Here is a 22,518-nt window from a genome sequence, read left to right on the forward strand (position 1 = left end):
TGGGGCTGGTACCGATGTCAAAGTTGGAGCCCTCGAGGGAATTGTTCGGAAAAGAGGGTATATGGGGACGGAAGGGTTGAAAGAAACAAGCACGAGCAGCTAGAAGAGGGCAGGATTCGCACTGCCATTTATAAAACTATCTAGGATGGAAAATTTGACAGCTGCTCAGGGCCTCCGTTGGAATGAGGACCTTGGAGGCTGGGTTGCCCTACTAGGAAGGTAAATTTGGCCTCGTCTATAAGTCTAGTCGCATTGGCATCGTACTTAGTTGATGCGAGTGGAGTATGATCAAGTGTGGATAACTTCTAGGTGGTTCCTAGTAAGTGTTCGATCCGTGGTTGTTTGTGCCATCAAGCTCATACCGCTATAGGGCTATGGCGATTCCATGCGTAACATGGCGGGTAGGATCGCGTGGCAAGCATCGCACGGCCATCATTTCCGAGACTGGAAAAAGGATCTGATCGGGCTGGCTAGACCATGGCAAGGCCTCCAAGATTTGAGATTTGAGAAGAACCTTTTGGCCAGCGGGGTTCTGGCTTGGTGAATGATTGGGTGAGAACAACGTGGTTTGCTCCCAAGGTCCTTCGGCTAACGCGCCTTGCAGCTGCACCGTGTGATGGGGGCGAACGAGGAAACGTTACGTACTTCGAAAAGTTAGAACGCGCAAAGTTAGAACACATTGGAATTTGCTCAATATGATCCGCTCACGGGTCGATCGAGTGGATTCGATCAGACAGAGTAGCCTATCATTCGAGCATCGACTGGAGGCTCTCGGTAGGAAGCCGAACTCGTTCAACCAATCCACAGTGGGCTCCAGACGGAGTCTAAGAAACGTTACGGAAGTATCCAATAGCACGCCCAAGAATGGTCATCATACTTTTCATATCGCATGTCCAGAATAATTGCATCAATTGGTAGGTTCGTATCGTTCATAAGTCGTATCAGGGCGTCGCCGCCAGTCCACAAGGGTTTAGTCATTAAACGCTGAGATCATGAAACACCAAAGGGAAAAAAAAACCAAAATGAAATAACAGCGAGCCAAGGACAACAACAAAAGACAAAGGAGTTTGTTTCAATCCGAAGATCCAAAAGCCCAAACCCGGATGCTCGAAACATGCTCTTCCTTGGCGCTGGTAAGAACAACACAAGAATGGTTAGAGAAAAGGAAAGAAAGTAAAAAAAAAAAAAGGCAAAAGTGGATAAATGGACCAGGCTGGCTCTGGATCGCTCGTTTCGTATGTCGTTCTGTCAAATTTCATGTTCCGTGGTCTGTACATCGTTATGCCCATGCCCATACCTCCCATCCGTATGATATAGAAACACCACACCTTCCCACGCTGATAAAACACATATCGCTTTGAAAAAAGGGGAAAAAAGAGACAGAGAAGAAAACGCTAACACAGCACACGCTAAACATCCCAGAATATTCAGAAAAACAATAGAATGATGGGCTTCCGAGGGAAAACAAATGAAAAAAAATGGAAGCCTATCGAAGTATGAAAAGTGGGGTACCCATGCAAGGCGTTGGAGTCTCGCCCCTCACCGGCGCCCTTTTGATAGAAAACAAGCATGTAGCAAAGTGAAACTAACCGCAATAATGCCGGCACAATAAAAGTGGACCCATTATGCCTGGAAGCCCATTTCCTGCTTCACCGGCGGGGCACCATACTCTTGGACCATGCGACGGAAGTCTTGGATGACCTTGGGTGGAACACGCTCCCACATCAGCGACCGTGAATACACGTCCGACGTCGAAGCGTCGTTCATGCGATGCTGAGCAGCATTGTTGCGCATAGTCGCGAGGGCCTGCTGCATTGCCGACGGCTGCGCCGGCTTGAAGCCGGAGCCGTCGTCCTGGAAGGTTGTCAGGGAATTGTACTGGTCCACATTCATGGTGAAGACCTGGGCACGCTCTTGTTCTTCGGTAGGCATGACTAGCGTGTCATGTAGCTCGTCTAGCGTCGAAGACCCGGTGGGCCCGGCCATCTGGGCCATTCCCATGCCGGCCATAGGGCTGGGGCCTGGAGCAGCGGCAGTAGCGGCGGCGGCGCCTACGTTGCTGGTGGGGTTGGCCACGTCCGAGGGTGAAGAAGCGAGCACGGCTTTCAGCACATTAGCGGACTCAGCGCGGTACTCTTCCGACAGCTGTGGGAGCGAGTGGCCCGGCAGCGAGGTGTTGTTCGAGGCGATGAAGGCGCCGAAGAGAAGGCACATGTAGAAGGCGTTCCAGCTAAATGGGTATTCCCCATTGTTGGGCTTTTCGGCCGACCGGTCATTGACCTGCGACAGAGCATGCGATTGAGTGGGCTGAGCCGAGGGGGGGCATCTGATCTGGCATGGAAAGACCGTGGGCCATCGAGAACTCGTCCCAGACAGGGTTGTCCATAGTCAGATTTTCGAAGCCGGCGAACTCGCCGTGGGACTCGGTCATGCCTGATTTCATGCCTCGCTCCAACTTGTCCACTGTCTCCATCAGGATGTTGTTCTTCTTGCGCAGCTCCGCTGTCTCCAGGGTGTGCACGCGAATCATCTCGTCTTTTTCCAAGTGCATGTTCTCAACATAGTTGGTAATGTGCTGCTGTCGGTTCATCAGCTCGCCCTGCTCGCGCAGCAGATCCGATTCCCTTCTCTGCAGACTCGCGACCATGTCCTCGAGTTGGCTAATGGTATGAGCATAAGACTTTTTCTCCTCTTCCAGCTTTTCAGTGTGAAGCTTTTTGCGCTGACGAGAGTCGAGACTTCAAAGGACGACAATGTTAGTAACGGGTTGGGAAAGAATGAACCAGCGTGCACTTCTGACTTACGCTGCTTGACGGTTTCGTAGGAGCCGCTTCTGCTGCTTCAACTCCTTGACCTCGTCCTCGTTGGTCGACTGGCTGATAAGCTGGTCGATATTACTCAAATTGCGCTCTTGAGGAATATCAAAGCGCGCATTCTTCTTGCGGACGCCGTCACGACGCATCACCATCGGCGAATCATTTCGGTACAGGCTCTTGGTCTGAGGGGCGTCAGGCAACTCCATAGGCGCCGGTGCCCAGCCCTGACTGGACTGCGGTGACATGGCGACACTACCGGACGGAAAACCCAAGCTACTCCGATATGAGACGGGGCCCATGGGAATCGAACCGCCGACTGGACCTACAGCACCGCCCGCGAAGGGCGCTGAAGATGAGCCCTCGGCTTCTGGGTACTGGTCGTAGGCGGTTGGAGTACATGAGCCCGATGCATTGCGCGACATGTTCCAGGCCTGTTGGCCATAGGATGTGCTGTCGACGGGCATGAAAGAGGAGGCTGATGATTCTAGGATGGAGTGGCCCATGTGTGAATTTTGACGAGACTGGTCAGAATTGGTGGAGTAGTTGGACCAGACTGAACCCCGATGCGAGAAGGCTTCGTTGTCGTATGAAGCCCGCCTCGGATCCGATATTTCAGGCGAGTTGGAGTCCAGGATGTTCTCATCTAGTACCTTCATGTCCTCTTCCTCCGACGGGGACACTTCAAGAGTTGATGGCGCTTGATAGCAGTCAAAATGGGAAAATCGTGCCATCGCAAACAGGCGGTGTAAGGTGGGGGTGGGTCGAATACAAAGTAGAAACGAAAGGATATAATAGCGATACAGGATAAAAGGGGAAACAAGGGGGGGAGGAATAAAGAAGGGGAGATGCGATAGAAAAGAATAATGATACCAGGATCAAGATCGAAGAGGGTCAGATGCAGTACTTGCAGAGGGGGGGGGAGGAAAGCGCCGGCTATTGTAGCGGGCGCTGTGACACCGTTTAACTTGGTCTACATGGGGAGACTAGAACGAGGAGCGCCAGTAGGAGGACGATGAGTGGGAGGGAGACGGAGTGGCCCCACCAGTACTGAGTACATCGAGGAGACCCTCGTCCTCCATAGTCCTGCCGTATCAACCAGCGTCTTCCCTCAAGTAGAGGATACCAGCCGGCGGTCTGCGCGGGAGTGGGCGTGTGGCTCCCATCGGGGCCCTCGGCGTGTCATTGGCTGCTCTACTCCTCTTGGGCAGACCTGCATCCAATTCTGGTCTTTTTTCCCTCTTTCTTTTTTCCTCTCCTTTTTGGGCAGAGAAGCAGTAGATCCTGGATCGGCTTGGGCCTCAGAGAACCATCCCCCTACAAGACGCAAACGAAAAGGAAAGCGGGGGTTGGGCTTATCGATAGAGCTGAATCCCCCCCCGTGGTCCGTGCGGCCCGGCACAACATTCACGCATCGCCAATCATTCTCGACTTGGTGTGACTGGCAAGATGATCTTCTGTTTCAACCGTTTCTCTAGATTTCTAGTACGGGTCCGGGCCGCAGCTCCACCCCTCATTCCATGGTTCATATGCGTATCATCGGTACGGCATCATACGTGGAGTATCATTCTTGGGATGTAATCAACGAGTCTCGATGATCTCCGTATCTTGGACTCCTAGAACTCCTGGAATCCAAAGAATCCCGACTATCGCAGACCTCCAGAGTAGTACAGAATCCACTCCGGAAAAGCAGGGCGGATGCACCTGCAAATGCACGGATGTCCTGCACTGTCACTCGTCCCCTCCAGATGACGCCCTACGAGTCTGGCCCCGCTGCTGGATTTCAACACCCTTGTGACAGCATCAAGGTCACCCTTACCATTATCAACCTCTCCTTGCTACGAGGAAGACTGAAAGCGCCGTCCTCTGATGCCATAGTCCGGGACCCGTGGGCAAAACCTGCGAAGCGCTGTCCCAACCGATGACAGGCCAGTTCGTCGTCAAATCGAAACCCGCCCACTCGGTTATTTTTATGCGATCGCCCTCCTGCCGTCGTGATTCGCTTGCCTTCCGAATACTAATTTTTCTCTCTCTTTGTCCTAGGATTATCTTGGCCCCGCCTCCCCTCTTTCCTCCGTATTACGCGCCCACAGCGCCAGGATTAGTGGTACCTGTTCCTGTCTCCTGACGTGCCAGTTCCTAAGCTTTGAACTCCACTCCGTGTATCAGCCCCTGAGTCTGTTTATAGGGTGTCGTCTTCATGGTATTGATAGGCCCTCTGACGTCGGCGATCCCGTGAGATGCCTGGCAAGATGTAGCGGTGAAAGGCCCCATATTCATCCAATAGGCGAAGGGCCCTCCCTCAGCCTAATCAAGGTACACATTAATATTGACCAGAGACCAACAAGAGTCTCTTTGAGAAAGTCCGAGACCCAACGGGGATCTAGATCATAGAGATGATTTCATGACTTGGCTAGCTTCCTGGCCCAGGCTTGCGCCGAAGGAAGGCATTTGACAGGATCGTTCGCGAGTCGAATAACCGCCGGCGAATCAGAACGCCCGTCACGCGTTTTGTTTGGGAATGAAGTCATGGCTGGCTGGGATATAGCTTGTAGATACCCATTAAGCACCCCTAGAAAGCGCAAAAAAGGTCATGATTGACCTGATCCCCCATCGCAGGTTCACGGATCCACAGCCTATGAACCGCTGGACCACGCGGGTCGTCGTTGCCCAACGGCTCTGAAACGACCGTAAGCCATCGCGTAGCCTCACTTTTGTCTGTGGACCGGGAGATCCCTGCCTGATCTTTGTTCTGCATGCCGAGAAGCATTGGGCACATGGTAATAGTCCCGCACTGGGGATTGGATGCAAGCAGACGGGGGGTTGACGGGAGAGTTCCTATTCGAGGGCGGATTCCACCTTCACAGGCTTTGGTCCCGAGCGCTGTTCTGTCGGTCTGTATCAGGCTGGGAAGATAGTATCGTCTTCCTTCGAGACGATCCTCATCGAATGTGTTGTTATGGGTCTGATTTGATAATCATATAGTTCTGGCCATATTCGAGAATGAGTCATAGGTGTAGTGTTCAGCAGCCTCTGGGGTTTCGGTATAGTCTGGCATGGCCTTCTCCAGGGCCCCGCGGGTCTTCAGAAGTATGACTCATTACTATAGATCTTCACGTTGTTCATCTTCTACAACTTCCCGAACTTCCAGTATAGCTTCAGTAGTAATCATGGCTCTAGTGATATGAATGAGGCGTATATGATGAATAGAACAGTTTCAACTGATCTGTTGAGTAGCATTCACTTTATTTCTTGAGGTTGGACACTATGGACGGATACTGTGACTGATGGGCGAAGTGTGCTTACTATCTTGGATAGTCAGCGTCCACTACACCTGAATCTGTTTGACATGTACCGTTTGAATAACAAAAGACCGAAGGTACAACAGTATAGGTTGTCCTTTTCTAATTTTGAGCCAGGTGGATTCAGCTAGCGGCTGATTGCGATGCTTGTAGTCATAACCAGGACGACTCGGAGTACCAGTAGAGCATTGGAACACCAAGTCGAACTGTGCATGGATGTCATACATATGCCTATGGTTACTTTTACAGCCTACAAATATCACTTGAAGATATCTAGACAACTGTCGGCAAACGATGTTTTATTCTGAGTCACTGGCAGTGGAAAGCTATATGATGAGATATGCTTGTAGAAGTCGGATCCGATCTACCAGTATGCTTAAGGCTAACTAGCTCCGACCCATTTACTATGACTTGCGGGTGCTGCCCATGGCTGGATTCTCAAACGTCACAGAATGGATCTGGCAATTGAATTGATAAATACGTGCTGAGCCACCGTTGAGTATCGTTTCAAATACAAGGATCAATAGGCATACGTCTCAATCTATAAGTGGAATTCCCATCTTCTTTCAATTTTCTTTTCTTATCTCTTGACATGCGCCGGGGGTATCGTGATGCAAGGGCCTGCGAGGGAGCCACATAGATCGAAAATCAGAAAACATCAAAAAGCAAAACGAGAACTAGCTACGCTAGAGGGCAATACGAGCGTCAAAGAGCACATGGATCTACCATAGAAAGATAAATCAAGTGCTTAGAACGGGATAAAATCCTGTTGTTTTGACATCTCGCCACCATCCTTCCCTTCGACGATAAGCTCCTCAGGGTCATCAAACTCATCAGAGTCAACGTCATCTTCGTCGATAGCATCGTAGTCCTCCTCCTCGCTAGACTGGTCAGACTCGTCTTCACGTTCAGCCTTACTTGCAGCCGATGCAGCCGCCTTGCGGATCTGACCTGCACGGTCCACGTGGGGAAGCTGGCATCGTTTTTTGTGGCAGACGCCATTGTTGGCATAATCTGGGCATTCATGCACATGGCGTTCTTCGCATTCCGCACCTTTGTCACAATATCCCAGAGTTGCAAAAGCTCGGCAGACGGGGGCGCCGGGGGTCACTCGGATATGTGCATAGCGACAATCGGGTTTTGAGCATCGCTCTCTAAGGAAATGCATACAAGTAGGGGAGCGGTGGGGCGAGGGCTCATGGGAAAGATCACAACTATTACCAGCGCTGCATTCGCCTTTCTGAAGGAAATCCTTGCAGATAGCAACTTTGTTTGGATCATGGGTGTAGAGACAAGATGGTCCCTTGTAGCAGGTACCTGGAATATGTGTCAGATTAGCAGGATATTCAAGGGGCCTGGCGGAAGGGTTTGATCCGTCGGAAGAAACAATACCGGTCGTAGAGAATCTTTTGCATAGCTCGTCTCGCTTCTTGACAGCGCTCGGTCTGAGGTGGATTGTTCGCATATTAGTATGCTTATTCTATCAGCATGTCGACATGTGATATGACGTACTTCTTGGATGTTACGTCGCCAAGGCGCAGGAGATTGCCGTTCTTGCTTCGAATGAAGTGGACGCCAGCGACAGTAGCTTTCTTCGGCGTAGCGTTGGCGGGGTTGGGATCATCTAGAACTTGTGAGCGACTTCTGCATGCCAGTCGAGGCTCCGAACAGGTCGTACCGGAAGCTCGGATGAGCTTGCTGCCGCCACGCGCGATTTTGAAGGCGATGTCGTTGATGATGATCTGTTGGGCGGACGTAGAGACAGATGCACCGCCTGGCCCACCTTGAGCATACCGCAGAACCTTTTTTTGCTCGCGCTCGGCGCGTTGTTTTTCTCTCAGTTTACGAGTTTCCCTCATAGCCTTGGCTCGCAATCGGGTCTCTTTATCGTAAACGGCCGAGTTAATCAGTTGCATGTGCCGATCGCGCTTGGCGACCCAACCGTTCGACGTTGCCATGGGACGCGACTGATTGTTACTCTCGCTTGGGGCAGGAGAGGACATATCACCAGTAGCAGACTTGGCGTTGTTCAATACCAGTGTGCGATGACGGTGTGGAGCTCCACGGTTACCGCGCCCACGAGAATAGGGTGTCCAGCCCAAGTGATTAGGCGTATGTCGAGCTACGTAGGGCGAATGATGAGACGAGGAGCCCTGATGTTGTGATGACTGTGCCTTGTGTCGATTGATTTGGCCTGTTTCCATGAGCATCATGTAGTACAGGCTCGGATGTCTGGAGAACTCACCTGCGAGGCGGCCAATCCGAGCCAGCAGCTCGTCGTTTTCTGTCATGGTAAAGGAAGATTAGAGTGGTTAGTAAAAAGACTCAGAGTGTTTTGAAAGTCTAAGGAGTCGCGAGCAGAAACTGACGGCTCGAATAGCCGTGGATGGTCTACTGTTGGGAAAGAAACGAAGGTGGACTCGCGCCGCCGGCGCAAACGATGTGGCGCGACTTTCTCACGTGACAATCCGGTCTGCGCATAACATTCGAGAATCTACTATAGACGATAGACTACTTCGTACATTGTGTTGCTTTACTGGGTTTGGGGGGAGAGATCCACGCTAGCTTAGATTAATTTATGAGTCTTTTGTATTGTTACAGCACAAGTTTTCGTTAGATGGCATGCATCGTGTTTTTCTCATGACCACTCGCATTCGAACATGGTACAGTGAGTGCTCTAAGCATTCTCGAATTGAAAATCGTCATGATCCGTGCCCATTCCTGACGCGGTCGGGTCCTCATCAGATCCGTCATCGTGGATGTCTCCTCCTGGTGCAAGTTCAGCTTTGACCTCCCCGAATGACATAGCGGCGTAGTTAGTCTGTTGCGCCTCGGGCTTTAACTCCCATGTCATGGCGAAATCTCCAGCTTTGACCAGGTGGGCGACCATCTCCAAAGTTTGCTTAAGATAAGCTTCAGGCTGTTGGAGCTGTTTTTTGAGAGCCTTAAAAGGCCAGTATTTGTACTGACGGAAGCATTCGAAGATTTTGTCGAGTAGTTCGTTTTGCGGCATACGAATGGACTTGTTTTCCTGCGGTCTGACTCTGGAAGCCGCTGTAGTTTGCACAAATGTGTTGCCCGCGACAGGCATGCCGGCACGGTTTTGGAGAACCTTGCCGGGAACCCGCTCGATGAATTGGGTTTCTTTCTTCGGCTTGAGGGCATCGAGAGCCTTCTGCTCCGAGATTCGTCGAAACTCGTCGTTTTCAACAGGCAGACAATTGAACTCTTCGGTCACTTGACCGAGCAGCGCAGTTTGTTCTAAAAATGTAAGCGACGGTAAGCCCATAAAAATCAACAGAACTTACTAGGGACTGTCTTTCGAACGTATGGCTCCCACTTCTTGCCTTGTTCTCTCCGACGCGCATCTCGCTTCATGGCCTCATACAAGGCTGATCGGGTCTCCCCAAATACGGCCATACGGTTCTCAGCCCCTGGTACATCCTTTTCTGTAAAGTGATACGTATTTTCTGTAATGTGAGATGCATTTTCTGTGAGGAGAGTTTGTTGTTGGAAAGTGTAGTCTTTGGGGATATCTTGGTTATCAGGGCGTTCGTGGAGTCGCAAGCTGACCTTCAGAATAAGGACTCGTTAGAAAGGTTTCGGAACAAGGCGCGAAAAGCTTGATGGTTTCTTACTCTCTTTAAATCGCCTGGCTCTCCCTCGATTCTCATCGTGCCGATCTCAATCTCCTCGTCATCATCCATCTGGGCCCAGTTTTCCCAAAGTGCCCTTGGAAGCCGCGACATCCACACATTGGTGTTCGCATGAGTAAAATCGAGGTCGCCTGCGTCCTCGTAGATATCCTCATCGTCAAGATCGGCCAGCAGCGCGTCTTTGCTATCGGGGTCGGGCTTGATGTACAAGGAATCCGGATCTGGCTTCACCTGAGCCATGGCGACAGCGAAGGGCCGAAGCTCACGGATTCCGGTCGAGGCAAGACGATAGATTTGCGACTGAAAGTGGCGGGATGCAAGCGCTCGAGAAGAGGGTGGGAAAAGCAGTAAATAGAGTGAAAGAAGACGCTATCTTTGAGATGGAGGTGCGCGATAAAGTGGAGCTTGAGACAAGCGGGCGGTGAATGCTTACCTTGCCCCCGAAGTTGCCGCCTTATCGATAAGCAGGCCATCAAGTAGCTTCGTCCCACATTCACTGACCTCCCTCCCCGCATCATCGCGCCTGGTTCGCGGTCATGGCTTCTCAAAAGATTGCCGCTGCCTTGGCAGCCATTGAATCTACCCCTCAACAATCCACAAAACTCCAGCAATACAACGATCTTCTCAACGAAATCCTGAACACCTCGTCGGGGGCTGAGCTAGCTCACGACCTCGTCTACTATCTCGATTCGATCCTCGGGGAAGATGTCAGCATCGTATCTGCGCGTCCACTCCTCGATTCTTTCATTACCGCTCTTCAGAAGTTCGAACCAGAAGTGAAAATCAAAGCCGGCCAACACGCAGTCACCCTCCTCCAATCACGCGCAACCTCAGCCGAGGAACAGGATGCACAGATCCGCGAAATCCTCGCCGAAGCCTACGAGTCAGAGGAAGACTACTCTTCTGCTGCAAGGGCACTTCAGGGAATTAACATAGATAGCTCTCAAAGGCTAGTCACCGATGAGGCTAAGGCCAAGTTATGGATCCGGATTGTGCGATACTACCTCGAGGAGGACGATACGATAAATGCAGAGGTTTTCTTGAACCGCATCAAGAATTTGCCCAGCAAGTTAGAGGATCATGACTCCAGGTTACATTTCCAGCTTTCCCAAGCGCGCATTCTCGATGCCCGCCGACGTTTCCTCGATGCCGCTCAGGAATATTACAACGTCAGTCTGGTGTCTAGTGTCGATGAAAATGACAGGCTTGCGGCTCTGTCGGCAGCCATTCGCTGTGCAGTTCTGGCCCCAGCTGGTCCTCAGCGGTCACGCAGCCTTTCCCGTCTCTACAAAGATGAACGCGCTTCATCAGTTGACGAGTTCTCTATCTTAGAGAAGATGTTTCTCAGACCGGCTGCTGAACGCAGATGAAGTTGCAGCCTTTTCGAACAAGCTTGCGCCACATCAACTTGCCGTAACGGCCGATGGTACCACGGTTCTCAACAAGGCCGTGATTGAACATAATCTAGTAGCGGCAAGCAAGCTGTACCGCAATATCTCGGTGGATGCGCTTGCCGAAATTCTTGGTCTGCAAGCCTCCGGAGACTTCTCGGCTGGTGAAAAGGCCGAAGAATACGCTGCTCGGATGGTCGAACAGAATCGCTTGCATGGCCGGATTGACCAAATCGAAGGAGTGATTTACTTCGGCACGGAATCTCCTGGTTCCGCTTCAGGGGCAAATAGTGCCAGCCTGCGACAGTGGGATTTCGGGGTACAGAAGGTTGCAGAGGATGTTGAGCGGATAGCAGCTAGCATTGCCGAACAATTTCCGGAGTTCGCGGCTAGTCGTATGGTACAATAAGGCGTCTGCAGCCACACAATAAAATAACCCTTCCACGATTGATGACACCAGCAGTCCCTGCGCAGTTTCAGCCATAGCCATACTAGAAACAAAATACCCATTCGCTCCAACAACCCTAGGTAAGGATCCTGGTATTTGCTATAAACTCAGCAATTATGTTTCTGCGACGTCGATGTACTATGAGCCTCCTGATGTCAATGGATTTACGAAGAGAACTAGTATTCTACGTGATAACTTCTGGACCAGCAAACTGCCCTTTAAATCTGATTTTTTTTTAATTGGTAAGAATCCTCTCTAATGAAAGTTAATTTGCACTTATATCCATCGCGTCTGGGCTCGAATTATCGCTTTCAGGTGTCCTTAACCCGCTCACGTCACCCAGATATCCCAAGATCTCTGAATACATTACTGTCTTCCACACATCAGCAGGAAGGTCTGCCTCCAAGAATGACCAATCAAGCCGCTGTTCTGCCACTGGCTCATCTTCGCCATCATGATATGGAGCAAGGTAGTGAGATTCGAGAGCCTCGGCCGCTGAGCATCTTTTCTCTGGTACGTATTGGAGCATGCTGTCCAGGAGTTGCAGAGCTATTAAGGTCAGTAATCATACAATTAGGATAAGGACATGATGTACTCACCTCTCCTGTCCGCGGATGGAATGAGTTTGGACAACGGCTTGCGGGATCGCCGAGGGCACGACTTTATGAAGTCCAGAGTCTGGTATTGAACCGTTAGCTAGAGCGATATGGAAAGCCCGTGGGTGGGCCATCACTTACATTCGTATTGGTCACATTTGCCGTCAGCTCGTCGGGTGGACTCCCCAGCAGTTGAGTAATGGTGTAAAATTGATCAATGTGCGATTTGCCTGGGAGCAGAGGCTTCCCCAGCATCATCTCTCCGAAGATGCACCCTGCACTCCAGATATCAACTTTGGCATTATACCTTCGCCAGGTGAGCATGATCTCCGGTGCTCGATAATATCTCGTTGACACGTAGCCAGTCATGTGAGTTTTCTGGAGTCGAGCAAGGCCAAAATCACAGATCTTTAAATCGCAGTTCTCATTGACCAGGATATTCGACGGTTTCAAGTCACGGTGAACTACTCCCGCTGAGTGGACATATTTGAGGCCACGCTATCGTGATCAGGTCAATATCCTAGAGTACCGAAGGTTCGAAATTCACGGTGCGCTAGCTTACCATAATTTGGTACATGAAATATTGTGTGAATTGATCTTCTAGCTTTTTGCTAGCCAGCAGAGTCCCGAGATCGACTGCAAGGCGGTCCGTAATGATATAGCTGAGTAACATTAATGACTGGGTGGGAAAACCACAAGGCTAGGATTGGAGATACTCACATATCCTCCGTCGGGGAGATGAAGATGTCTTTCATATGAATGATCTGCTCTACTGTAAGCTAGTTGGATACCGCGAGAATTATCGTGGTGATGTGCGTACATTATCATGCTGCAGCATCTTTAATAATTTTACTTCGCGAAACATGTGTTTTGCGACATGTGCACTTTTGAAGGGCTCGGATAGCTTTTTGATCGCTACAGTCTCTCCTGCGAGTTGGTCGTAGGCGGAGCTGAGGATCCAATTAGTATATTGTTGTTACTGAGCCTGACAGCATTTTGCTTCCTCGTGGCTTACCAGACTATGCCGGAAACGCCTGCTCCGACCGGTTTTAAGGAGGAGTATCTCCCGGTTATTTCATAGTCTGATCCCAAGACATTATAATGGACGAACTGGGCCATATCCTGGCCTGGGCTTTGGGATACTGTTTTGGACATTATTGTGGTGGATATACTGGGTGAGTAGCTACGTGTATTTGGGACGGAGCATTGAATACTTATAACAGCAATGCGAAAAATGATCGGAAGGAAAGTTGGAGCCAGACGACGTTCCGGTATTGGATGGTTTCGAATTGACATCAGTGGCTCTTCGCCAGTGAGTCGTCGTGGAAGTCATACCCGCACAATGCATGTGGGCTTCGAGCACGTTCGTGCAGCACAAGGTTTCGCGGCGTCAGTTCCCCACTGATGATCGTCCAGATCCTCGAAGTTTAGTGGTGGTTACTTCGACCGGACCAATCACAGCTACGGTGCACACGGAAGAGCTCCCCGCAAAACTGGAACCACTTCAGCAGTCTTCGTGCATTTTTGCCCAATTAGAGCCTAGTCACCGTTGAAAGCTCTCGCCACTCGCAAAAGTCTGGACGTGGTGGATTGCACAAGGCACCAGCCACTACATCTAACTGGCTGAATGATCTTTACTGCCTCGAGTGTGTAATCAGTTGTAAACAATCAGGAGTGGCTAATTATATAAACTGGTTTAATTGACTGCATGACGTCAACACAACAAAGCATCGCTAACTAGCTCCCACCGGGGCCTCCGGGGCCACTCAAAGCAGGCTTATTATACAGGTACATTCACGAAGGTATCGAAGAACGACTCATCAGACTTTCCAGCAACCGGATTCTCCGGCACCGAGTCGTCGGCGCCATTATCACTCGACCACGTGCTGGCGGACAAGGGGGATGGGGAAGGGAGGAAAGTAGTGGACGATTGTAGAGCATTGGAGGACATGTGCTGCAATTGATGGCCGAGCTCGCCGTCACCACACTGCGAGTGGGCGAAGATCTGATTTTTAAGATGCCAAGCTTCCTCGCGTAGGGAATCGACTTCTGCCATGAGCATCTCCCGCTTCTCGGTTTCAGCATCCAAATCTTCCTGGATCTTGTTCTGCTCGGCCTTCCTCTTCTTCCGACATTTATTGGCGGCGATGCGGTTCTTCTCGAGTTGGCGTGCTCTTTCGGGCCCGACCGCGTCCCGCGATAGTCGCTTTTTAGTTTGTTTGCGTGGTTTGCTGTCCGATGCTGAGGAAGCACGGCGTGGGGCTGGCGGTGCTTCTGAGCGCCCGAGCCAGCCGGGTAGAGCTTCATCGCGTGGCTGGAGAAATTCCATCGCGCTCATGGGTGGCAGGGAGTTGAATGATGCCATAACGTGTTGGTGGATTGTATGTGGCAAGAATTGATTGCATTCAAGGGGTATTCAGTGGTATAGATAAATCGGAGAATGTTATCTTAGTCTGTGTGTTCATCCTGAATTGCCCCTTGCGGAACTGGGAACTGGTTTGCAGGGCTTCCGAGTCTTAAATCTTGGTGAGATTGCCAATGTTAATGATTATTCCAAAGCTTGATCTGAAACGGTGCCGTAGGGTATAATATCTGACAAGGTTTCATGGCTGCAGTACCGGCACGGATTTAGCTAATAAATCAGGCTTCGCCACGAGCAGGTTACATCATTCCTTGAATTCTATCTGCTTCGGATCGCGTTCCACCAGAAATCGCGAGAGTTGTTTGACCAGGTGCTTTACCTGTTGGCTCGATGGATGACGTCATACACTTGTTCTAGAATGCTTTATCGCTAAGCCGCGAATCCAGTTTAGGCCCATGTAGAATGCAAACAAGCTTACGCAAGCGGGGTCGAGGGTGCCCAGGCGGGGAAATCTGGGCCCGTCTGGTGCCTGCCTGAAACAAGGTGGTAGTGCACGTAGGAATGAATACTGTTTCTGAGACTTAGACGCAATGTTATCGACATGGAAATAAATGCAGTTCATCATGTATAATCGTCACTTCATTGTAGTCGAGAGTCCCCGCACGCAAGCTTTCTGATAAATACCTCTTAAGCTCTGTAGCGGAAATCGGAAAAATCGAGGGACTGAAATAATCCTATCGGTAAGGGGTAAGGGGGAAGATCGGTCGCTCCGGGGCAGTTTGAAGGTTGGTTCGTTATCAGCTACAGAAGACCAGCTTCCGCGACGATGGACTTGTAATATCCCCTTCCTGTAGATAGGTAAGCTGATCAGCCACGATCCCAGTCATATACCATCGTCGAGCCTTTCACCTGGGCAATGGCGAGTTTCAGAAGAGGTGGGAGACGTACCCTTGTTCATATGCAGCAGCTTTTGCTCGTACGTGCCGAGAGGCTCTTCCATCATGATTGTCTCAGGTGGGGTATCCTTCTCAGGACCGGAGTATACCCAGCCCCATCGGCTTTCCTCGTATTCCTCAATGCGTTCGGCTCCATCACTAGCGTCCCGAACAAGACGTTCCGATACAACGCGCATCCGTTCGAGCTCCCAGGGCCCTTTCCGCAGGAGCGCGCGGCATTTGTAGAGCCCAACATCATCATACCCTAGTCCTTCCAGAGCTAATCGGATGCGCACACTTCGGTGGATGCTTTCATTCGTTCGCTTCAAAAATTGGTGGGTGGGATCACCAGTATCGGGGTCTATTCGGCGATACATGCCAGGGGTGCGGGTGGTCTTGCCGGCAAGACGATAAACCCCTGTATCGGGCTGAACAATCTCACCAAGGCCCCACGGTCTAACCGGCCTGTGGTCGTCATAGACCGAGGGGACCGCCCACTCGGTCCATCGGTCTTTGTCCTTTGGGCCTTCGTCGGGGTGAGTGCCTTAGGACGGGCATGGTAATAGTAGAGCACATTTTCGGTGAATATCTTCTCGATGATGCCGTTCTCGAATGATACACCGATTGAGGCCAGCTGGTCCATCATCCAGGCCATGGTGATATTCGCAATTTCCTGATCTGGCATTCCACCGCCAACATTGGAGTGGGCCCCTGGGAACCAGACCTGTCTGAGATGGGTGTGGACATGAGAAGGTCGGTGCCAGAGCGTTGGAACAAAAGATGTGCGGGTCTCATCTAGGGCTAATGCCTGGAAGGCATACTCTATCTCATTGCTCAATGATGTGTCGTAGAACTTGCATGTAAAGAACGGTCAGTTTGAAGCTTTGAAAGAAGACTGATGTACTTATTCTTTGGTGGATCGAGGAACGTGAAGTCGGTTTGATAGATTTGTGTCAGGAATACCTGGCAACGAAGTCAGAAGTGCTGAGACAAGGCATCCCGATCAGTAAATACCAAGACTTCCAACCGTCTCCCATACCGCGACGCAGCGAACTTTGATCCGGTAGCCCTCAGGATCGTAAAGTCGAGTGAGTTTATTCTAGAACTAGTCAGTTTTGGGGAAACAATACGCGGGAAGAGAAGAAGCTCTGGCGCAATGTACACACCTCTTCCAGGCGTCGTCGATACTCATTTCCCCGAGTTGGTGTGCTGGGTTTGTCAGGGAAAGGGACTGTAGGAAATTTGTCCTTGTAGTGCGGATTCTTCCAGTTCTGCACATCCTCAAAGATTGCATAGAAGTACTCCATGCCTTTCGTATTGAGAAGCCCGATGTCCGTGATCAATCCCTATCTGTGTTAGTAGTTCTTAAATTGGGAATCCGAATTCCTTTGTGATACTTACTGCGACAGCACGCGCTGTGAAAGCACCTCGTGAAAACCCCACTAAGATGATTTCATCTCCCGGCTCATAGTTGGAGACAATAAAGTCATAAGTCTCTCGGACATTCTATCTCTCACACTTAACATTGCTATCCACTCTGCAGTCTGAAAGAACCTACTTCGGAAACACCGGCCCCAAATACTCCACCTTCGAGCGTGTCCACGAGTTCACCAGACGACCCGACGCCAGGATGGTAGTACAGGACTTGACTCGTGTCGCCTAAACCTCGTTTTCTCAAAGCACGATAGAGTCGAGTCACATTCGTGGGTACCTGGATGGTGGCATTTCGTTCGTCCAGAGTGGGCCGGGTATAGCCGTAGTCGCTATTAGTCCAAGTGCCATCCATGCATGCAATGATGCGCTTGGCTGCGTACGACATTCTCCGTCGAGCCCGCAGGCGATCCAACCCTGACCGTTTCACCACGCGAGAGTAGGGAATGAGTGGGGACTGTTCGTCGCGAACCGCTGGGATGTAAGCTTCGATCCATGCGGCTGTGATTATGTAAGATATCTACAGCCACGAACACGTGGTGGTGATATCGATCTAGCTTCTATGGAGATGGAGGACTTTGGAGCAAATTTTGAAGATTATTTGACTGTCATAGTGGGTAATGTGAGCTTATATGCTACCCTTAATGTATCTCGACCATACGACTCAGCCCTTGATTACCATTAGAAGTTTTCAGAAAGTTTGGCAACACCTGCAAGATGGAATGCCGTAAATTACAGGATTTGAGGAAGGATGAAGTAAAGCTGCAGGAGTGCCCCACTTCCAAGGTTGGGGGGTAGTGACTTTGTCATCTTTGTCTCCTAGATTTTACTGCTGCTCCTTGATGGAATTCCCTACGAGGCTGGAGCTCTGCTATTTATGGCCCGGATTCGTCAGAAGAGGTAACAAATAGAACAGCATCTACCCACCAATCAAACAATGCCTTTAGTCTCATATCGTCAACTTGACATTTCCAAATTGACACCGTCAGCTTGATCGCGTCACTCGTGTCAGAGTCTGTGCCCTTGCAGAGCATACTGATATAAACCACCCATAGATTGCCCCCCAGATCCACCCCAAACCTTCCGGTCGCATGGACCTTCCTCCCGCCAAATTTGGATACCAGGGGCCCACATATATGGCGGCGGCTGTCGCACCAATGACACTGTACCAAATTCATTCCTGACTCTGCCGAGGATCGAGACTGGCATCTCAAAGCACAAAAAATCTATTATGCTTCTCTCACCAGGGCCGCGCCTCTATGTATCAAATATCGCCAAATACTGCCGCAAAACCCCGCGAGATAAACTCAAGACAAGTGTCGTTAGATACCAATGGGCTCGAGAACAGCAAAGACTGACCGCCGTGTTAAAGACCGCTCTCGTAATGGATGCGAGAACTGCCGTCGAAGCAAAGTCAAATGTGACGAGCAGAAGCCAAGTTGCACTCGGTGCTGGCAAAAGGGCATTCCATGTTCAAAGGCCACCATCCAATTGAAATGGGAGTCTGATTATCATGAGCGCGGAATCGCCTTCGGAAGGTCCGGGCTCTGGGCAAGCATTCAGACCAGCGGCGCAAAGCTCACATGGATTCCGAAACATCTAGCGTGACTCCACTTGGCCATACACCCGTTCATGCTTGGACCTTTCTCAATAGCGAAATGCCTCTGTTTGAACGATTTTATGACGAGGATCTGGGCTGTTCAGAGCCTCGCTTGCTGCCGGCAATCAATACGAACAGAGAAGACGACACTTTTGGTTATTCTTTTCCACCACCATCCTCGGCCTCATATTCGTCTTCGTCTTCGCCGTCGTCGTTGGGTCTATCTCACTGCCAAGAAAGCCCTGGGACGACAACACCGCAACCTCCACCAGCCCTTTCCTTCATCCCATCTTTATATGGATTGGGGAACCAGCTATTATTCGACTACTATGTAAATCAAATCTGCCCACGCACAGTGCCGAGTCCCACGTCGCGATCCCCCTTTGCATCCGTGATTCTCCCATATCTTGTCTCTGCGTCACCCTCTGTGGTGAGAGCGGTCCAGGCATTATCGGCATGCCACTGGGCACAATACGACTCCCAATATAAGGGCCTTGCGCTCCAATTAAAGTCCAAAGTCTTACGCGATTTGAACCAGCAGATTTCGACAGATAAGAGCTCGCTGCTGAATAACGACCCCGAGATCCTCGTCATCATCATGATGTTATGCCTCTATGGGATTGTTGATCATTGTGATCATAAATGGATCATTCATTTACAAGGCGCAAAGGACCTTATCCGATTACGGAAAACCCACCGCCATTCAACAGAATCATCTCCAGGCGAGAGAGTTGATCCGGTATCTTCCTTCGCAGAGTTGTTCTTCGCCTTCCAAGACGTCATGGGCCGAACAGCTTGTGCAAAGGCAGACCTGTTTGGACCAAAGTACTGGGACGAGAATGACACCAACATCAATGAATGGATGGGGTGCAGTCCGGCGCTCGTCTCGATTCTATTCGCAGTCATGGACTTGAGCAAGTCTCGACGACACATGACATCTGACAAGGACCAGGTTCAGTTCAGTATAAAGGCTGCGGCCTTGAACAATACTCTGCAAACCCTCAAGCAAAGCCATAGCTCCTACACTGAGGACGGTATTATTCAGCGAATCGCAGATCTGAAACAACTTACCTGTACAGTGTATCTGCACTGTGCATTGTATGGTGGCCGCCCCACTGATACGTTCGTACGATCGAGAGTACGGACCATTTTGAACGAAATTCTGAGTCTGCTGGAACAAGAATCGGCTTGTCATGTTATTTGGCCAATCTTTGTAGCCGCGGTTGAGCTTGATCCGCTTGAAAATGACCATTGGGAGAACCCTATTGCTGGAGAAAGCATTGATGGGCGAAGGCTGGTGCTAGAATTACTGACGCGAATGGCGAGAGTCAGTGTCTCTAGCGTAACTAGGGCTCGCGTGGTAATCGAACAGGTCTGGCAAGCCCGGGACTTTAACATCTCAAGAGGCTTCGAAGCAAAGGTAACCTCCATGTCTGAGGTCAATGACTGGGAGCGCTATGTGGTACCAGTTAGCGATGCCCTCAGCCTGGTTTGAGGAAAGTTTTCCGTCGGGTGGATGAGGTGCTCGTCGTCGCTACCTGAACGAGCTCCAATATCAGGGCTAACGGATGTTCATCTCAATTTGAAGATTCTTATTGAACAGGTCCAAACATCACGATATGAAAATCATCTACCATTGGCCTCATTTTTGGTAAAGGCATGTAAGGAAAGTCTAAGATAGATGCCTGAGAATAATATCAAATGGGACTTGCGAACGGACGAAGAGATTGTTGCATGATAATTTTTTGGAGGAAAAAGCCTAGTATATAAAATTATACCGATGGGACCTGGAACGCTGCATTGTTTACAGGGAGACTGTTTGTAGGCTGCAACGGGGTCTGGCTGGAGATTATTCTCCTGTAGCATCGTATCATTATCTGCCAAGTTCTCCATGAAATGTTTCAGGCTCTAGACTATAGGAAACCCTCCGGCGCTAAAGCCGCCAGGTTCAATTGTAACTGGATGATGCAGCCACCGAGAGCAACAGTGGAGATCGCCCAGACGTTGTTACAACAAGGTCAGTACAGCTCAAGATAAACATAAACCGTTCGGCCGATAGGATAGCCAATGCCAAGAGCACGCCATTGTCAATGCATTTGATCAATAATAGTGGGGCGCATCCGGCTGTTTTAAAGCTCGAGTTGAGTGATCGCCATTGCAGTGGGCGCTGACGTGCTTAGAGATGCCAAATCCTTATCATATAACCATGACCTACCGACCTGTTTCCAGCCTCATTGGGGGTTCAGATCTTGACGAAGGTTCTCATAATGGACGCTATGGAGCTCGGTCGCTTCGCTCAAATATACCGATCATGTCTTTTCCAGATCGTCATCGTCGGTCTGGTCGCGTTTTGTGAACCTGGCATCTGGACAGCTCTCAACAACCTCGGAGCGGGAGGCAATGCTAGTGTAAGGTCCCCTGATGAATGCAAGTCTTTCAGATGCTAAGAAATCTACAGCCTATGCTTAACAATGCCGCCAACGCTTTGACATACGGACTCATGTCGGTGGGCTGCTTCTTGGCTGGTGGAGTCAGCAACAAGATTACGGCCAAATGGACCTTGTTTCTTGGTGCCGCATTTTACACACCTTACGCTGCCGGTCTTTACTGCAACAACCGGTATGGGAATGAGTGGTTCTTGCTGCTTGGCGCGGCCCTTTGCGGGATAGGCGCCTCTTTGCTGTGGGCGAGTGAAGCCGCTATCGCCGTTGGCTATCCCGAAGAAGAGAAACGAGGACGGTCTGTTCACCTATGTTCCTGGTGAATGATCATGGAACTCACAATTTTGTTAGGTACGTTGGTATTTGGATGGGGATTCGTCAAATGGGACCGCTCGTAGGCGGTTCTATTTCGCTCGCCCTCAACATCAACACCGCACATGCCGGCAAGGTCACCTACAAAACCTACCTCGGGCTGGTAGCAATATCTGCCTTGGGAGCTCCATTTGCGCTTTTACTGTCACAACCCCAGAAGGTTATTAGGAGTAACGGCACAAAGATCCCTTACATGAAAAAGACGAGTCTTGCGATCGAGGCTCGCGCGATCTGGAAACAGCTCCACAACACATATATGCTTCTCCTTATCCCTATCTTCCTTGCGGGACAGTTTGGCGTGACATACCAAGGGAACTACCTGACAAGCGAGTACCACTTTCTCTGATCCTTGCGGCTCGAGTTAACAAGCTGAAATAGCATACTTCACCGTACGATCACGGGCATTAGCATCGTTCCTGACAGCCGTGGTTGGCGCCTTGGCCAATATTTTGACCGGGATAATTTTGGATATGAGCCGGTTCTCAAGAAAAACTAGATCTAGAGCTGTATACCTGTGCATCCTCATCATGGTCACGGCATCTTGGGCATGGAATGCTCAGACCGAAGCCAAGCTCTCCGCCATGTCAGACCCTCCTACCTTTGATTTGGGCGATGGTCCTTTCTTCACCTCTGCTTTCACCGTCTATATGTTCTTCAAATTCTTCTATGAGATGATGCAGACATACATCTACTGGCTGATGGCTGAAATCAAGGGAGCACAGGGAGATGGTGATGTCGCGCGCACAACTGGGATTTTGCGATCCTGGGAATCTATTGGGAGTACCATTGCCTACGGAGTTGGTGCCAGCCACTGGTCCAACTTGAACCAGATGATCCTGGGATTTGTGCTGTGGGGCTTTACCATTCCTTTCACCATTCTGGCAGTCTTTGGCGATTGGAACCAGCCGCAGCCTTCGCCGGGCGAGGATCAGACTGGTGACCAAACGGATTCCAGCAGCCTCGAGGCCCAAAGCGTTGTTGTCAGTGCCATAGGGAAAGACTAGTGGCTCGATGTTGTTTTTGAGTGAGAAAAGATATGTTAGAATTTAGACCACCCTTTCCCCATTTGATAAGAAGCTGTTATAAATTCTATTATCTCCAGCAAATTCTCATACCAAATGAGTAGGCCTGAGAAAAGAAACTTCCTATCGTAGTAACGTCGTATCTCCAG

The 22,518-nt window shown here is 50.4% G+C and overlaps 12 protein-coding genes across 12 annotated transcripts; 5 read left to right on the forward strand and 7 right to left on the reverse strand.

The window, feature by feature from the left end:
- Positions 1-1,623: 1,623 nt before the first annotated feature.
- On the reverse strand, positions 1,624-3,547 carry N7468_005933 (putative bZIP transcription factor; the record flags this gene model as incomplete). The annotated part of the gene is made up of 3 exons (XM_058475229.1): positions 1,624-2,307; positions 2,375-2,738; positions 2,805-3,547. The coding sequence occupies 3 exons, from the start codon at positions 3,545-3,547 to the stop codon at positions 1,624-1,626; spliced, it is 1,791 nt and encodes a 596-aa protein (XP_058330969.1).
- A 984-nt stretch (positions 3,548-4,531) lies between these two features.
- Positions 4,532-4,738, forward strand: N7468_005934 (uncharacterized protein; the record flags this gene model as incomplete). The annotated part of the gene is made up of 1 exon (XM_058475230.1): positions 4,532-4,738. The coding sequence occupies one exon, from the start codon at positions 4,532-4,534 to the stop codon at positions 4,736-4,738; it is 207 nt and encodes a 68-aa protein (XP_058330970.1).
- Positions 4,739-5,385: 647 nt separating this feature from the next.
- N7468_005935 (uncharacterized protein) lies at positions 5,386-5,592 on the reverse strand (the record flags this gene model as incomplete). The annotated part of the gene is made up of 1 exon (XM_058475231.1): positions 5,386-5,592. The coding sequence occupies one exon, from the start codon at positions 5,590-5,592 to the stop codon at positions 5,386-5,388; it is 207 nt and encodes a 68-aa protein (XP_058330971.1).
- A 1,271-nt stretch (positions 5,593-6,863) lies between these two features.
- N7468_005936 (CCCH zinc finger protein) lies at positions 6,864-8,406 on the reverse strand (the record flags this gene model as incomplete). The annotated part of the gene is made up of 5 exons (XM_058475232.1): positions 6,864-7,432; positions 7,508-7,560; positions 7,628-7,739; positions 7,794-8,309; positions 8,361-8,406. The coding sequence occupies 5 exons, from the start codon at positions 8,404-8,406 to the stop codon at positions 6,864-6,866; spliced, it is 1,296 nt and encodes a 431-aa protein (XP_058330972.1).
- Positions 8,407-8,792: 386 nt separating this feature from the next.
- N7468_005937 (transcription factor IIF subunit TFG2) lies at positions 8,793-10,011 on the reverse strand (the record flags this gene model as incomplete). The annotated part of the gene is made up of 3 exons (XM_058475233.1): positions 8,793-9,376; positions 9,424-9,688; positions 9,754-10,011. 3 exons carry the CDS (start codon positions 10,009-10,011, stop codon positions 8,793-8,795), a joined length of 1,107 nt encoding a protein of 368 aa, XP_058330973.1.
- Positions 10,012-10,307: 296 nt separating this feature from the next.
- Positions 10,308-11,571, forward strand: N7468_005938 (PCI domain-containing protein; the record flags this gene model as incomplete). Its single annotated transcript, XM_058475234.1, has 2 exons — positions 10,308-11,052; positions 11,120-11,571. 2 exons carry the CDS (start codon positions 10,308-10,310, stop codon positions 11,569-11,571), a joined length of 1,197 nt encoding a protein of 398 aa, XP_058330974.1.
- Positions 11,572-11,875: 304 nt separating this feature from the next.
- N7468_005939 (uncharacterized protein) lies at positions 11,876-13,361 on the reverse strand (the record flags this gene model as incomplete). Its single annotated transcript, XM_058475235.1, has 7 exons — positions 11,876-12,159; positions 12,210-12,288; positions 12,348-12,704; positions 12,769-12,868; positions 12,927-12,970; positions 13,027-13,156; positions 13,222-13,361. 7 exons carry the CDS (start codon positions 13,359-13,361, stop codon positions 11,876-11,878), a joined length of 1,134 nt encoding a protein of 377 aa, XP_058330975.1.
- A 625-nt stretch (positions 13,362-13,986) lies between these two features.
- Positions 13,987-14,571, reverse strand: N7468_005940 (bZIP transcription factor; the record flags this gene model as incomplete). Its single annotated transcript, XM_058475236.1, has 1 exon — positions 13,987-14,571. One exon carries the CDS (start codon positions 14,569-14,571, stop codon positions 13,987-13,989), a length of 585 nt encoding a protein of 194 aa, XP_058330976.1.
- Positions 14,572-15,369: 798 nt separating this feature from the next.
- N7468_005941 (T6SS phospholipase effector Tle1-like catalytic domain-containing protein) lies at positions 15,370-17,322 on the reverse strand (the record flags this gene model as incomplete). The annotated part of the gene is made up of 8 exons (XM_058475237.1): positions 15,370-15,416; positions 15,517-15,921; positions 16,002-16,356; positions 16,432-16,466; positions 16,518-16,602; positions 16,670-16,849; positions 16,905-17,009; positions 17,062-17,322. The coding sequence occupies 8 exons, from the start codon at positions 17,320-17,322 to the stop codon at positions 15,370-15,372; spliced, it is 1,473 nt and encodes a 490-aa protein (XP_058330977.1).
- Positions 17,323-18,266: 944 nt separating this feature from the next.
- On the forward strand, positions 18,267-20,029 carry N7468_005942 (Zn(II)2Cys6 transcription factor; the record flags this gene model as incomplete). Its single annotated transcript, XM_058475238.1, has 2 exons — positions 18,267-18,538; positions 18,589-20,029. 2 exons carry the CDS (start codon positions 18,267-18,269, stop codon positions 20,027-20,029), a joined length of 1,713 nt encoding a protein of 570 aa, XP_058330978.1.
- Positions 20,030-20,801: 772 nt separating this feature from the next.
- N7468_005943 (MFS general substrate transporter) lies at positions 20,802-21,693 on the forward strand (the record flags this gene model as incomplete). The annotated part of the gene is made up of 3 exons (XM_058475239.1): positions 20,802-20,942; positions 20,993-21,273; positions 21,327-21,693. The coding sequence occupies 3 exons, from the start codon at positions 20,802-20,804 to the stop codon at positions 21,691-21,693; spliced, it is 789 nt and encodes a 262-aa protein (XP_058330979.1).
- A 181-nt stretch (positions 21,694-21,874) lies between these two features.
- Positions 21,875-22,351, forward strand: N7468_005944 (uncharacterized protein; the record flags this gene model as incomplete). Its single annotated transcript, XM_058475240.1, has 1 exon — positions 21,875-22,351. The coding sequence occupies one exon, from the start codon at positions 21,875-21,877 to the stop codon at positions 22,349-22,351; it is 477 nt and encodes a 158-aa protein (XP_058330980.1).
- Between the last annotated feature and the right edge of the window lie 167 nt (positions 22,352-22,518).

This window comes from Penicillium chermesinum, assembly GCF_028974085.1.
Source record: "Penicillium chermesinum strain IBT 19713 chromosome Unknown utg000004l:1.0-3345178.0:1.0-3348027.0, whole genome shotgun sequence".
Lineage (NCBI taxonomy): Eukaryota > Fungi > Ascomycota > Eurotiomycetes > Eurotiales > Aspergillaceae > Penicillium > Penicillium chermesinum.